Source organism: Mesoplodon bidens, assembly GCF_964165515.1.
Source record: "Mesoplodon bidens genome assembly, chromosome: 1".
Lineage (NCBI taxonomy): Eukaryota > Metazoa > Chordata > Mammalia > Artiodactyla > Ziphiidae > Mesoplodon > Mesoplodon bidens.
Window position 1 is genome coordinate 205,774,372 of NC_138176.1, and position 16,661 is coordinate 205,791,032.

Here is a 16,661-nt window from a genome sequence, read left to right on the forward strand (position 1 = left end):
ATTAAAAAAGAAAAGAGATTAAAAGAATTACCTGGAGATGGGAGTCTACCTTATATAGGATATCTCTAAGGCAGTAATAACACCTAATATGAAGAACATTCCAGATGGAGGAAATAGCATGTTAAAAATTCAAGTGTGAAATCTTGGTTCACTCAAGCAACTGAAAGAAGATTAGTATGAGTCACTTTTCAAGAAGACTGGTATGAGATGAAGTTAGAATAATAAATAAGGGCCAAGAGAGGCAGAAGCTCTACATCATGGTAAAGGTTTACTTTCTATTATGTAGACCAAAACTGCTTGATAGAAATATAAAACATGCAACAAATGGTAATCATTTATATAATTTAATATTTCAAATACACTTTGACTACCATGCTGTTATTTGTAGATAAGATGAGTGGAGAAAGTATGGGTGAAGACAGGAATACCAGTTAGGAGGCTATATTAGTCTCCTTTGGCTGCTGTAACAAAGTACCATAAATTGCCTGACTTAAAAAAAAAAAAGAAATGAACAGAACTTTATTCTCTTTCAGTTCTGAAGACAAAAGTCTTAATATCAAGGTGTCAGCAAGACCATGTTTCCTCCGAAAGCTCTAGGGAAGAATATTTCCTCATCTCTTCTAGCTTCTAGTGGTTACTGGCAATCATTGTGTTTGCCTGGTTACAGATACATCATTCTAATCTCTGCCTCTATCTTCATATGGCTTTCTCTCCTGTGTCCAAATGTCTCTCTTCTAATAAGGGCACCAGTCACATTGTATTTATTACCCATCTTAATCCAGTACAATCTCATTTTAATTTGATTACATCTTCAAGAATCTTATTTCCAAATAAGGTCACATTCACAAGTTCCAGATAGACATGAATTTGGGGAGAACACTGTACAACATAATACAGAGGCTAGAAGTAAAAGATAGTGGTGGCTTGTGCACACCTGGCACACATGTATGCTCTATTCCCTTGCTCATCCCCAGGTAGTGGCAGTAAATATAAAAGGAAGAAGTGACTGTGAAATAAAATTTTAATTAACAGGTATCTTGAATGTGAAGGGGCCAAGCCCAAACAATCTGGGTGGTATTTCTCAGTCACAGCTTCTCTCATGTCTTTTCTGATGTGTCACTAAATGCCTACTGTTTTAACAGAGGAAATCCATGCCCCTAGCTTCTAAAGGATCTAGCTCTAAGGTATCTCCTTCAAATCCCTTTTTATATGTCTTTTAAAATTAGCTCCACCTTACTGAGAAGAGTACGAAATTAGAAGAAATTGATTAGTCTGTTAAAAGCACCGGGCTTCCCTGGTGGCGCAGTGGTTGAGAGTCTGCCTGCCGATGCAGGGGATGTGGGTTCGTGCCCCAGTCCGGGAAGATCCCACATGCCGCGGAGCGGCTGGGCCCATGAGCCATGGTCGCTGAGCCTGCGCGTCCGGAGCCTGTGCTCTGCAATGGGAGAGGCCACAACAGTGAGAGGCCTGCATACCACAAAAACAAGAACCCCCCCCCCAAAAACCAAAAAAAAAAACCAAAAGCACCAAAGAAATGAAATATATATTTGTTTAATCTATCATTACTTAAACTATGCCGGTATTTATATATATATAATGTGCTTTTTGAAAAAAAAATCTGAAAACTAGAAGAGTATTGTTAGAATTGAATCAGAAAACATCATTCAGTTCTAGTTGAGAAAAAGAGTCTGTATGCTTTACATCTAGAATGTTGTATGCAGTTAACTGGGTACAATATCTCTACCAATTTCAATTGCCAAAGTTGTAGAAATTCTCAATTTACATTTTTGATCCATCTATTTTTCTTGTGACCTAAACTCTTCTTAAATCTAGGTATATGTTCAGTTTGTACAATCTTTTATGGGCAATGAGCACCATACATTTAAAATATGCTGTGTAATGGTATGTCCTCTGATTTCTTTAAAAAAGTCACCTCCATTGCTGTTTGAAGTGGTGGGTTATGGAGATGTCAAGCAATTTCCAATGAGTCTGGTATCCTAAAATAGGATGAAACAAATGTGTTATCCAGATGTTTGTTTTATTGCTTTACTGACATTTCCTCTGTTTGTCTTTATATTTTTGACCCATTTTTCAAATATTTAAACATGAAATAAACCCCTTAACCCTGCCCTTTTCTACAACGTTTTCAGACTTTTCCTGAGGTAGGGTAACCAAAAACCAGACGCATCTAGTAACAAGTCAGCTGCTAACATTTGTGAGACTCAGGGCAAGAACACAAAAGGGGAATCACAGCATGTAAATCTAAAGATTTAAGTTATAAATCAAGCTTTAAAAACTGTTCAATAAAATATGTTCTAGCCTTGGGTATTTTTTTAAAGATTTTTTTGATGTGGATCATTTTTAAAGTCTATTGAATTTGTTACAGTATTGCTTCTGCTTTATGTTTTGGTTTTTTTTGGCTGCGAGGCATGTAGGATCTTAGCTTCCCAACCAGGGATCAAACCCACACCTCCTGTATTGGAAGGTGAAGTATTAACCACTGGACCACCAGGGAAGTCCCCCTAGCCTTGTGTCTTGATCAATATACTTTGCTAATGACTTGGAAAGCTGTGATCAAATTATAGATTGTTTTGTACTCCTTAGCATTCTGTGCAGGAACTTGGCAATGTGGAGAGAGCCAGCCCTGGCTCCCGCCTAACCTGGCCCTTTACTACCCTAGATTGTGCCCCTTCGAGCCTCATGAACACATATGTGATCAACCCAGCTGTCCCATGGCCCTACCTCGGGTGACCCTCAGGAGGAATGACCTGGGTCATATCTTAAACCAGGCAATGAATTCCAGGGTTTTGGAGTACGGTTAGAAGGGAAAATGTGGCTTTGATTGTGGCATTTCCTTATCCCTAGAGAATCCTCTCCCCATGGGCAGAGAAATGGTGAGTTGGATAGCCAGAATGGGTCCTGTAATGCAAATGTCTCTTACGTAAGTTGAAGCACAATAGTGAGCAGTGCAGCTGTTAAGTATACAGCTAATGCTAACACTTTTAATTTAAATTCTAGTGTTTGTAGTTGAAACTGGGTAATGAGTGCATAGGGATTCTTTGTGTTACTGTCCATATGGTTTGTTATATGTTAGCAATTTTCCATAACAAAAGAGTGAGAAAATATTAATACATTTTAATATCTTCTTGACAGTTCCAAGAAATTTTATGTTTTATGTGAGGAGGTTTGATTTGCTTGGTCACTGTTGTACTTGTTTATGATTCTATTGATGTCTTTAGTGATATGCCCTCATTAATGGTGGGTGAAAATAATCAATGTGCTCTGTAATGTTGCTTTTTCTTTCCTGAGTTCATCCTTGGACTGGCATCATTAAGAACTTACAATAATTTTCCCTTTGTTTTTATTCCTTATGTTTAAATAATCTTATTGACACTGAAGTCCTTTATAAGATGATGCTCAAATTCTTTTTCATCCACCCAATATCTAGTTGAAACTTGACTCAGAACACTGAATTTTCTTGTGTTGAATTACACTGCTTTTAAATTTTAAAAGTTAACTTTTCTCCTCTTATAGAGCATCAATCTTTCAATACTATTTTTCTTTTGATAAACTTAATATTTAAATCCATGATTTAGAATCTAAATTTAGGATTATACTCTTTTAAGCAATCTTTGTATACTTTTTATATGTTTAAGGTATTCCTTTTCCTAATTCTAATCTACTCTTTGCAAAACTTTCTTTTGCAAACTTTGGATAATAACAGCCTCAGGTATGTGTTCATATAGTGGTGCTGTATTTGAAATCCCACTCCTCAGGTGGGACTTGATCCCAGCCAAAACTCAGAGTGGGACTCGAACCCAAAGTCTGGGTCTTGAACCCACCTGCACCTCAGATTGAGATTTGAACCCATGATCCCTGACTTAGGAGGGGACTTGACCCACTGTCTTTTAATTGAAACTTCTCACCTGGTGTCAGGATTTACTGAGGCTCTGGTTCTTTTGTCTCACCGCAGAAAGAATTCAGTGTGAGGCAAAGCGGCAGGCAAAGAGTGAGTTTCTTAGCATAGGATGTTTGTGAGAGTTGGAAGTGGGCTGGCAAGGGAGCACAGCAACCCTGAGAACAAAGGGGGCGACATTTTTACAATCAAAGGAAAAGTAGGTTGGGGAGAAGACTACTTTCTTCCTCATTCTTGGGCAGACGTCAAGACTAAACCCTTAGTTCTCCTTTGGTCTTACATGGTGTAACTGGGACTGTGGTGATGCTGTTTAAATCATATGCATATTAGCAAAACGGAGGTAACATATACTAAAATATGGTAGTTAATCTCAGGTTTTGGTATAATGTCCCATTTCACCTAGTTTTCTTCTTTCCACTTTCACCTATATTTCTGTCTTGGCTACATGCAGAAATGCTACTCTTCAAGCATTATTAACTCTCTGACTTCATGTTACAAGATTCAGAACCCATATCTATTGTCTTGTGTTTCAACTAACAGGATTTGTGGTTTGAGTGTGTCTGGTGCTTGAATGCACCTGGTCTTCCTTCAAGGTAGTGTGGATTGTTGCTGGGTTATGGTATTCTTTTCTTGAGTGGTCATTTAAGTGGAGTTTCCCAAACTCCCTTAAAATTCCCTTTCTGTCCTTAATCCCCTAGTAGGATTTCTAAACTGACTAATTATCCTACTCTATCCCTATCATAATCACTATTACATACATTTCCTATATCAACCTCTGTTAATTTTATTAGTAAGAGTGCATTTCCTTTTTTCCCTGTTTATTTTTTCTTAAATTTTTTATTTTATATTGTAGTATAGTTGATTTACAATGTTGTGTAAGTCTCAGATGTACAGCAAAGTGATTCAGTTATACACATACATATACCCATTTTATTTCAGATTCTTTTCCCATATAGGTTATTACAGAATATTGAGTAGAGTTCCCTGTGCTGTACAGTAGGTCCTTGTTGAGTATCTATTTTATGTATAGTAGTGTGTATATGTTAATCCCAACCTCCTAATTTATCCCTCCTCCCTACGTTTCCCTATTGGTAAATTTTTTATTGAAGTCTGTGAGTCTGTTTCCGTTTTATAAAGAAGTTCATTTGTATCATTTTTTTTTAGATTCCACATATAAGTGATATCATATGGTATTTGTCTTTCTCTGTCCGACTTACTTCACTTAGTATGATAATTTCTAGGTCCACCCATGTTGCTTCATTCTTTCTATGGCTGAGTAATATTACTGTGTGTGTGTGTGTGTGTGTGTGTGTGTGTGTGTGTGTACGTACGTACCACGTCTTCTTTATCCATTTCTCAGTTGATGAACATTTAGGTTGATTCCATGTCTTCGCTGTTGTAAATAGTGCTGCAGTGAATATCATGGTGCATGGATATTTTCAAATTATGGTTTTCTCTGTATATGTGCCCAGGAGTGGGATTGCTAGATCATATGGTAGTTCTATTTTTAGTTTTTTTAAGGAACCCCCATACCATTCTCCATAGTGGTTGTATCAATTTACATTCCCACCAACAGTGTAGGAGGGTTCCCTTTTCTTCACACCCTCTCCAGCATTTACTGTTTGTAGACTTTTTGATGATGGCCAATCTGACCAGTGAGAAGTGATTCCTCATTGTAGTTTTAATTTGCATTTCTCTAATAATTCGAGGTGATGAGCATCTTTCTATGTGCTTTTAGGCCATCTCTATGTCTTCTTTGGAGAAATGCCTATTTAGACCTTCCACCCATTTTTAATTGTATTGTTTGTTTATTTGATATTGAGGTGCATGTACTGTTTGTAAATTTTGGAGATTAATCCTTGTCAGTTACATCATTTGCAAATATTTTCTCCCATTCTGTGGGTTGTCTTTATGTTTTGCTTATGGTTTCCTTTACTGTGCAAAAGCTTTTCAGTTTAATTAGGTCCCATTTGTTTATTTTTGTTTTTATTTTCATTAGGAAGTGAATCCAAAAACATATTGCTGCAATTTATGTCAAAGCATGTCCTGCCTATGTTTTCCTCTAGGAGTTTTATAGTATCTTGTCTTACATTTAAGTCTTTAATCCATTTTGAGTTTATTTTTCTGTATGGTGTTAGAGAATGCTCTAATTTCATCCTTTTACATGTAGCTGTTCAGTTTGCCCAGCATCATTTATTGAAGAGACTGTCTTTTCTCCATTGTATATTCTTGCCTCCTTTGTCATAGATTAATTGACCATAGGTGTGTGAATTTATTTATGGGCTTTCTATCCTGTTCCACTGAATGTATATTTATGTTTTTGTGCTGGTACCATACTGTTTTGATTACTGTATCTTTGTAGTATAGTCTGAAGTCAGGGAGCCTGATTCCCCCAGCTCTGTTCTTCTTTCTTTCGATTGCTTTAGCTATTCAGGATCTTTTGTGTTTCCATGCAAATTTTACTACTTTTTTGTTCCAGTTATGTGAAAAGTGTCATTGGTAATTTGATAGGGATTGCATTGAATCTGTAGATTGCCTTGGGTAGTATAGTCATTTTGACAATATTGATTCTTCCAATCCAAAAACATGTTCTATCTTTCCATCTGTTTGTGTCATCTTCAGTTTCTTTCATCAGTTTCTTATAGTTTTTGGAATACAGGTTTTTTGCCTCCTTAGGTAGGTTTATTCCGAAGTATTTTATTCTTTTTGATGCGATGGTGAGTGGGATTGTTTCCTTAATTTCTATTTCTGATCTTTCATTGTTAGTGTATAGAAATAAAACAGATTTCTCTGTATTAATTTTGTATCCTGCAACTTTAACAAATTCATTGACGAGCTCTAGTAGTTTTCTGGTAGCATATTTGGGATTTTCTATGTATAGTATCATGTCATCTGCAATGACAGCTTTACTTCTTTTCCAGTTTGGATTCCTTTCATTTCTTTTTCTTCTCTGATTGCTGTGGCTAGGACTTCCAGAATTATGTTGAATAAAAGTGGTGAGAGTGGACATCCTTCTCTTTTTCCTGATTTCAGAGGGAATGCTTTCAGCCTTTCACCAATGAGTATGATGTTAGCTGTGGGTTTGTCACATATTGCTTTTATTATGTTGAGTTATATCCCCCCTATGCCCACTTTCTGGAGAGTTTTTTAAATCATAAATGGGTGTTGAATTTTATCAAAAGCTTTTTCTGGATCTACTGAGATGATCATATGTTTTTTCTACAGTTTGTTAATCTGATGTATCACATTGATTGGTTTGCAGATATTGAAAAATCCTTGCATCCCTGGGATAAATCCCACTTGATCTTGGTGTATGATTCTTCTAATGTATTGTTGGATTTGGTTTGCTAGTATTTTGTTGACAATTTTTGCATCTGTGTTTATCAGTGATATTGGCATGTAAAATTGTGTATGTGTACCCATGTGTGGTATCTTTACCTGGTTTTAGTATCAGAGTGATGGTGGCCTCATAGAATGAGTTTGGGAGTGTTCCTTCCTTTGCAATTTTTTTGGAATAATTTGAGAAGGATAGGTGTTAACTCTTCTCTAAATGTTTGATAGAATTTGCCTGTGAAGCCATTTGGTCCTGGACTTTTTTTATTGGGACTTTTTAAATCACTGATTCAATTTCAGTACTGGCAATTGGTCTGTTCATATTTTCTTTTTCTTCCTGGTTCAATCTTAGAAAGTTGTACCTTTCTAAGAATTTGTCCATTTTCTAGGTTGTGTATTTTATTTGCATAGAATTGCTTGTAGTAATCTCTTATGATCCTTTGTATTTCTGTGGTGTCTGTTTTAACTTCTCCTTTTTTCATTTCTAATTTTATGGATTTGAGCCCTCAACCTTTTTTTCTTGATGAAACTGGCTAAAGGTTTATCAATTTTATTTATCTTTTCAAAGAACCATCTTTTAGTTACATTGATTTTTTTCTATTGTTTTCTTCATATCTATTTCATTTATTTCTGCTCTGGTCTTTATCATTTCTTTCCTTCTACTTACTTTGGATTTTGTTTGTTCTTCTTTCTCTAGTTGGTTTAGGTATAAGGTTAGGTTGTTTATTTGAGATTTTTCTTGTTTCCTGAGGTAAGAGTCTATTCATATAAACTTCCGTCTTAGAACTGCTTCTGCTGCATCCTATAGGTTTTGGATCTTCATGCTTTCTTTTTCATTTGTCTCTAGGTATTTTTTTTATTTCCTCCTGGATTTCTTCAGTGATCCATTGGTTGTTTAGTAACATACTATTTAACCTCCACATGTTTTTGTTTTTTACAGTTTTTTTCCTGTAATTGATTTCTAATCTCATAGCACTGTGGTCAGAAAAGATGCTTGATATGGTTTCAGTTTTCTTAAATTTACCAAGTATTCTGCTGCTTTCAGATGGAAAATTCTATAAATATCAGTTAAGTCCATCTGGTCTAATCTGTCCTTTAAGTCCTGTGTTTTTTAATTCATTTTCTATCTGGATAATCTGTCCATTGATGTAAGTAGGGTGTTAAAGTCCCCTACTATTATTGTGTTACTGTCAGTTTCTCCTTTTATCACTATTATCATTGCCTTATATATTGAGGTGCTCCTATGTTGCGTGCATACATATTTATAATTGTTATATCTTCTCCTTGGGTTGATCTCTTGATCATCATGTAGTGTCCTTCCTTGTCTCTTTTTACTGTCTTTAAAGTTTTTTTTGTCGTATGTGAGTAATCCTACTCCAGCTTTCTCTTGATTTCCATTTGCATGGAATACCCTTTTCCATCCCCTCACTTTCAGTCTGTGTGTCTGTAGGTCTGAAGTGAGTCTCTTGTAGGCAGCATATATACGGGTCTTTTGTATCCATTCAGCTAGAGTTTGTCTTTTGGTTGAAGCATTTAATCCATTTACACTTAAGGTAGTTATTGATATGTATGTTCTTATTACCATTTTATTAATTGTTTTGGCTTTGTTTTTGTAGGTCTTTTTTCTTCCCTTTTTTGTCCTCTTGTGATTTGATGACTATCTTTAGTGTTGTGTTCGGATTGCTTTTTCTTTTTTGTGTGTTTATCTATTGTAGATTTTTGGTTTGTGATTCCCATGAGGTTTTGATATAGCAGTCTGTATATATACACAAGATTGTTTTAAGTTTCTGGTCTCGTAATTTCAAATGCATTTTCAGTATCCTGTATTTTTGCTCTCCTCACAATTGCTGGTTTTGATGTCATATTTCTTTGTGGATGATCTCCTACCTTTATTGTATGTTTGCCTTTACTGGTGAGGTTTCCTATTTGTAATTTTCTTGTTTCTAGTTGTGGCCTTTTTTTTTTCCATCTAGAGAATTTCCTTTAGCTATTGTTGTAAAGCTCGTTTGGTGGTGCTGATTCTCTTAGCTTTGGCTTGTCTGTAAAGTGTTTTGATGTCTCTGTCAAATCTGAACTAGAGCCTTGTTGGGTAGAGTATTCTTGGTTGTAGGTTTTTCCTTTCATCCCTTTAAGTATATTGTACCACTCCCTTCTGGCCTGCCAAGTTTCTGCTGAAAAATCAGCTGATAACCTTATGGGGCTTCCCTTGTATACTATTTTTTGCTTTTCTCTTGTTGCTTTTAATATTTTATCCTGGTGTTTAATTTTTTTCAGTTTGATTAATGTGTCTCATCATGTTCCTCCTTGGGTTCATCCTGTATGGGACTCTCTGAGCTTCCTAGGCCTGATTGTATGTTTCCTTTCCCATATAGGGAATTTTTTTCCTATTAATCTCTTCAAATATTTTCTCAGGACCTTTCTCTCTTCTCCTTTAGGACCCCTATAATATGAATGTTGGTGAGTTTAATATTGTCCCAGAGGTCTCATAGACTGCCCTCATTTCTTTTCATTCTTTTTTCTTTATTCTGTTCTGCAGAATAAAGCAGTGATTTCCACCAATCTGTCTTCCAGCTCACTTATTCTTCTGCTTCATTTCTACTATTGATTCCTTCTACTGTGTTCTTCACTTCAGTTATTGTATTGTTCATCTCTGTTTGTTTTTTAAATCTTCTAGCTCTTTGTTAAACATTTCATGTATCTTCTTGGATTGTGCCTCCAGTCTTTTTCTGAAATCTTGGATTATCCTTACTATCATTACTCTGAATTCTTTTTCAGGAAGATTGCCTGTCTCTACTTTACTTCATTGTTCTTCTGAGATTTTATCTTTTTCCTTTGTCTGGAACATATTTTTCTGCCATCTCATTTTGTTTGACTTTCTCTGTTTGTGGCCTCCATTCCTCAGGCTGCAGGACTGTAGCTCCTCTCAATTCTGTTTTCTGCCCCCGGTGGGTGAGGTTGGTCCAGGGGCTTGTGCGGGCTTCCTGGTGGGAGGAACTGTTGCCTGCCCAGTGGTGGGTGGAGCTGGATCTTATCCTTCTGGTGGATAGAGCTATGTCAAGGGGTATGTTTAGAGGCAGCTGTGGGATCAGGACAAATTTAGGCCGCCTGTCTGCTGATGGGTGGAGCTGTGTTCCCACCCTGTTGGTTGTTTGGCCTCAGGCTTACCAGCACTGCGACCTGCAGACTGTTGGGTGAGGCCAGGTCTCAGTGCCAAAATGGTGAACTCCAGGAGAGTTCATGCCAATGAATATTCACTGGGGCCTCTGCCACCAGTGTCCTTGCCCTCATGGTGAGTGGCAGTCGACCTTCACCTCCTCAGGAGACCCTTCAAGCCCTGCAGGTAGGTCTGGCCCAGGCTCCTATGGAGTCACTGCTTTGCCCTGGGTCCCAGTGCACGTGAAAACTTGTGTGTACCCTCCAAGAGTGGATTTTTTGTTTCCCCCAGCCCTCTGGAGCTCCTGCACTCAAGCCCCACTGGCCTTCAATGCCAAATGCTCTGGGGGCTCCTCCTCCCAGTGCTAGACCCCCAGGCTGGAGAGCCTGACGTGGGGCTTAGAATTCTCACTCCTGTGGGAGAACCTCTGCAATATAATTATTTTCCAGTTTGTGGGTTGCCCACCCAGGGGGTATAGGATTTGATTATATCACAAAAGCACCTCTGCCACTGTCAGATCATGGCTTCTTCTTTGTCTTTGGATGTAGAATATCTATTTTGGTAGATTCATGTCTTTTTTGTTGATGGTTGTTCAGTAGTTAGTTGTGATTTCGTTGTTTGGGTGAGAGGAAGTGAGCTCAAGTCCTTCTACTCCACCATCTTGTCTGTACCCTCAAGAGTATGTTTCCTCTTGTCACAGATTATAAATCTAACTACTGCAAGTAGGCCTGTTCTTTTTATTAAAAAAATTATCTGCTTTTCATCTTGAATCTCACAAACTTCTTTATAGGTAATTAAAATAATTTAAAATAAACAAGTTATTTCTTAGGATTATTTAATATTTTCTTTTCAGTTTGTTTACTGCACTTCATTTGACATTCATAGTTTTTTAAAAGCTCTAGGAAATGATAGATGTTCATATCTAAGGTAAATGATGTAGATTAATAAAATGGTAGAGTTTAAAATATTTATAATTTTTTGTTAATCAATATGGTATCTAATAATGCAAATAAATACAAATAAATTCTAAAATAAAAGTAAATAACTTCCAGTTCCCTTAAGCTCCTTAGTCAATTGAGGCTTTATTTTAAAAGCCAGTTTTACTGGCTTTGTGATTATTTTGTCTTTTTTTTTAAACCACATTTCCTCCTCCTCAATCCTTCCTCAATGACATTTTCTTGCATGTGCACACATGAAAGTACAAAAATATACATATATCAGTGGAACCTATTATATCTTTGATCATTTAATAGATATGTATGATTAATGAAATTTAAATTTAAGAAATTAGGAACTAGCCTTTTTATATTGACAACATATATTGTAGAGGCAGTTTCTGTGACTGAACAGCACATAAAACACACACACACACCTGAAATGATTCTAACAGCTTAAGCAGAATGTACTTTTAGATTACTCTGCTTGAACTGATCCTATTATTAAAGGATTTCATGCCTTTCCACATTTAGTTTTTAATTCAGTTTGCTTTTTTACACCTTTCAATTTTATGTTATAACTCTATATTAACTTTATCATTTTATTCATGACGCATGCTCCAAAATGCTTTGCTGGCTATAGTAATGGATATTTTATGGGATTGTAGCTCTTATAGGAAATAAACTGATAAATCTTAAGTGTACTTAAATTGTTTTCACAGTAAATCAGAATTACTTAGTAGAATTCATAAGAGAATATAGGCAGGATGAACATCAAGAGCAGTTTTATTATCCTACTAGCTGTATAGCAACTATGTATTTCGTATGTGTCCTTGCATATATGAAATGGGAGCAGCAGTACCACTTGTAAGCTTTTCCAGAGTCAGAATATCTTTATAGAAAGCACACCTGGGTTTGGAGACAGATAAAGTTTTCCAACTTGCCCGTTTCACTTAATAGCCTGTGTGATCTTTAGCAACTGATTTCAACTTCCTAAGTGCCAGTTTCCTGTTCTTTTGAAAAGGGACAAAAACAGACATTGTGCATTCTTGAGAGGATTCATATAAATTACTTGGTACAGTGCCTGGCATATAACTATATTCTGTTAATGGAATCTATTATTGTTAGTAATAGTTGTAGTGGTAAAGATTACAGAAGTAGAGGGAAATGTGAATATAACTACTCTTAGTAAGTTTGTAAACTATGCATGTTTTCTTTGGTTTATATGCACTGATTTATGGGAACAGACTTTTATTATACAGATGTTATATTACTCTTAATGTCAGATGAAATTATTTGGAAATTTAGAAAATCATTATATATTTTTTAATTCATATAGCAATATTATGTAAAATTCACATCTTCCGCATATTCAAAAGTCAGATTAGTCAGCAGTGTAAAAACAGCAAATATAAATAATGAAATTCCTCTTTTTCATCCCATTTTGGTTACATTTTTCCACAGAATATGCTAGTTATTTTTCTTTTTGTTAATTCTAAGCACACATGTTTTATGAATCTGAAATAAAAAAGGATGTGTTTTGTTAGGAATTATTGATATTGTCATTGCTTGGAAAGGAAAATTTAAGCAATTAAATATTTTGTTTGGGGTATAGAATTATTTATAAAATATATCTACCAAAAGTTGAGTTGTTTTAATACTCCTCTATCTGTCTGAGAGGGGTTAGAAGAAGGTATTGCAATGTTTGCTTACAGAGGAAAATACTGAAAGAAAGCCACATTAAATCACATGTATGTGTACATTTATTGATGGTCCAGAAAAATAAAGTTTAATGTACTTCAATTGTTTCTCTTTTCCAGGTTGCTTCCTTCTAATTCTGTCTTTTATACAAGGTGAAAAGAAGTATTTAAATAAGTTCTGTTGTAATTTAGTTAAAATATTCTTATGGCCTTTCACTGTAAACTAATATTTCAAAAATTAAGGTGACTCTAAAATCCTTTGATGTAGAATTCTATCCTTTGTGGCATGGACTTGATTTACCACTCTAGTCTCATTTCGTACCGTTGTCCCTTTCGTTGTCTTTCCTTAGGCAAGTTTGAACTAGTAGCTGTTTATACATATCTTTGTCAGGGTCTCTCTGACTTTGAAATATTTGCAAATGTCTTTGCCTGAGAAAGACCCCTATCGCTTCCACTCCAAGTGACTAATAATAATTCATGTTTCTCATCTTAGTTGGGACGTCAGTAGCTTCTGCATTCTAGTTATTTAACTCTCCTGTTTCCTCTCCAACACATACACACATCTCCAGCTTCCCTATACTACCTTTACCTTATATATTGAGTACTAATTGTCTTTGATTTCTCTATCTTTCCACACTGGAAGTTTTTTTTGTTTTGTTTTGTTTTTATAAAAGAAGCTATTTTCCCCCCTTCATGTCCCCTGTACCTTGAACAACACCCATAATGTGCATTTAATAAAAATTATAGATGAATTAAGGTGTGCAAATACATTTGCATCAGAAAGGTGAAATGTCTATTTCTCTATACTGAAATAAATCAATTTTAATCAAAATGTTTATTGTGTCAAATCAGTGTGGAAATGAAAATATAATGATGCTTTGTTTCTATTCCTCTATTATATATATAAATATATAGAGAGACAATTAGTATATATTAATTTCTTACATAAGAAATACAAATTATCTGCAGTTCCATCATCTAGTAATAGTTATTTTTGTTGTATATTTTCTATTTTATTATCTATAATACTCTTGTTATTATATATTAAATTTGTCGATCCATATATTTCCATCTGTCTTTCAGAAATTCAAAAGACTCATTAAGACTTATCTCCCAACAACTATATAGTCTTTATTTAATCTAACTCTGTTATACAAATTATCATAGTTTCATAAATTTTCTTCCTACTAAATAAAATAAATTTACACTGAATTATTTAATTCTTAATTTTGTGCACCTAAGTTAATTGGAAACGTTTAATTTACTCTCCACATTTGAATATGGCTTACAAGTGTATACATAATAAATAATTCAAATATGATATATTTGTTGTGGAAATGCCTGCAAAAGGGAGTAGCAGTGAATTTTTCATTAGAAATGTCTGTGCTTTTTTACTTTAAAACTTCTGAAGATAGCTATTCTTTATTTAGGGTTTATTTGTTTTGCTTTTATTAGGCTTTTGGTTAATGAAGCTTTTCGAGTTTTTCATTTATCTTGATTTAAATTTCCTTAGTCTTAAAACTCAGGCCAATGTACCAGAGTTTACCAGTCCTTTTCAACTCCTATCTTTAGAGTGGAAGCCCTTGAAAATAAAAAATGTGGGGAAAGCATAATGGAAGTATTTGCTATCTATTATTGTTCCCCACTCTATGCATTAGAGTGTAGTTTCTGATTCATATACAAACATTTATATACCTACCGATTTATAACTTATTTTTCTAGTACTTATGACTCCAACCCATTTCAAAAATTTTTCTAAACAACCATTCACTGAGAGCAAATGTTATTTGTTCCTTTACCTTTTTACTCTCTTCCCAGTTCCAAAAGAAGTCTAAATAAACACAACTTGTTATTTCTTGTTTTAAATTTATTTTGGAAAATGTGGCCACATTTTCACTTATCCTTTTCAAACAATTAAAACCTTCCCTTTTCACATTACATCTTCTTGAGTTATCTAATCTCCATTTTCATTTTTGTCTGAATAGCAGCACTAGAAGCTTTGTAATAGGGAAGTTAGAAGGTTGGGACATTAACAGTCCATAAAATATTTCTTTTATATATTTCAGTGTCAAATTATGTTTACCTAAATTATGTATGTACTTTGTTAAACAGCTTGGATAACTTGCATATCTCAGGAAGAATTTAAAGCACAGGGAGGGTGAACAGAGAGGGGAAGGGAGGGGTGGCAGAGGGGAGGAGAGGAGGAGAGGAAACAAGTTTTGTATGTTGGTAGTGAGGTTTGTGATGACCACTGTCTCCTCCTGGAAGAAGTTTAATGATGAGTTAACTCAGTTTTTATCATTAAAATATTATACAACTATTTTATTGACCAAGTAAGGGAAACAAATTCTCCTTTAAAGCAACGTAAGGCAAAAACAGAATCTAGTGGAATCATGTGAACTTCTTGGGAAACTTAAGTTACTTAAACTTTGTAAACTATATTGTTCTCTTTCAAAATGGGTGGTAATAGTAGTAAAACTCCCCAAATGAGATGTGATCATGTGAGTACAGCACTCCCAGCTGTGCCAGACACACAATGAACACATTACAATAATTATGCTCACGATCTCCTTTTAAGTGATACATTTAGTAATAAGAGGACCCCAGCCAGAGGCCCAGTCACATTAGTTAATCAGAATTAGTACATTTGCATTTGAGATATGAAATCCCAGACATCCTTCATGCATTATGTCCCGTAGTTATAACAGGATTGAAGTCATGTCAGATCCCTTAAACAACAGATTTCTAAATGTGTAGATTCCAGGAGACAATTAAGAAGCAAAAAAATAAAGATAAAAAAATATAAACATACTAAATGGAATACACTGGATGGTATTATTTATTGAAAATGTTTTGGATTTTAAATGTAAATGCTGTGAAACGAGATCCGTAAAATCCTATCAATTTAATTTACCAAACCAAACAAAACACAACAGCTAACAAAAAACAGTATAATCATTTGATCTCACATTTAAGCAAATCATGTCTCTAGCATTCAGCCATGATCCTGACTCAGTGGTTCTTATACTAAAAGAAAAGATGCCAAAGATGGAGTCATTATGACTTGAAATTTAAAGGTCTAAATGTTTAAGCTGATAAGTAAAGCACCGCCAGAGCGAAGTATGCCACAAAGAATCATTAATTGTACAGTAACCAAATTTTAATAAGTGGGGAATATTAGTGTAGAAGCACATGACTCACCAACAATGTGTTTTTGGTTTTGCTTTTTTTTTTTTTTTTTTTTTTGCAGGACAAAGTTCAGCATTTACAGAAGGCTTTTGCTTCAAGAGTAGATAAATCCACACAAACTGAACTTCTAGGCTATGATGTAAGTAGCTATATAAAACCATTTTTATCTTTTTTATTGGTATTCAGACCTCCACAGCTTATTTACTTCTGCTGCTGCTGTGCCCATGCATTGATTTAATAGGATTTAGTGGTTCACCAGTCATCTTTTGATCTTAAATAATCCCCAAATACCTTCTGGGACTGAAAAAGATAATTACAGGCACCAACTAGCGTACCAGTGTCTTATGAATTTCTTTAAACCAACAACTCTAATACAGTCTTTTGAATTAGTGAATTTGCAGACATGTGAAAGAGACATATTAGAATACTAGGAC

At 35.1% G+C, this 16,661-nt stretch overlaps 1 protein-coding gene across 3 annotated transcripts in view; it reads left to right on the forward strand.

Moving 5' to 3' along the window:
* CCSER1 (coiled-coil serine rich protein 1) overlaps positions 1 to 16,661 on the forward strand; it is a 1,188,125-nt gene that overhangs the window by 670,423 nt on the left and 501,041 nt on the right. For 2 of the 3 annotated variants that reach the window (XM_081234941.1, XM_081234939.1), the window contains exon 9: positions 16,289 to 16,366. The exons of the other annotated variant lie outside the window; for it this stretch is intronic. In XM_081234941.1, the coding sequence (XP_081091067.1) occupies positions 16,289 to 16,366 (78 nt within the window). The remainder of the gene's footprint in view (positions 1 to 16,288; positions 16,367 to 16,661) is intronic. 3 annotated transcript variants of the gene reach the window in all.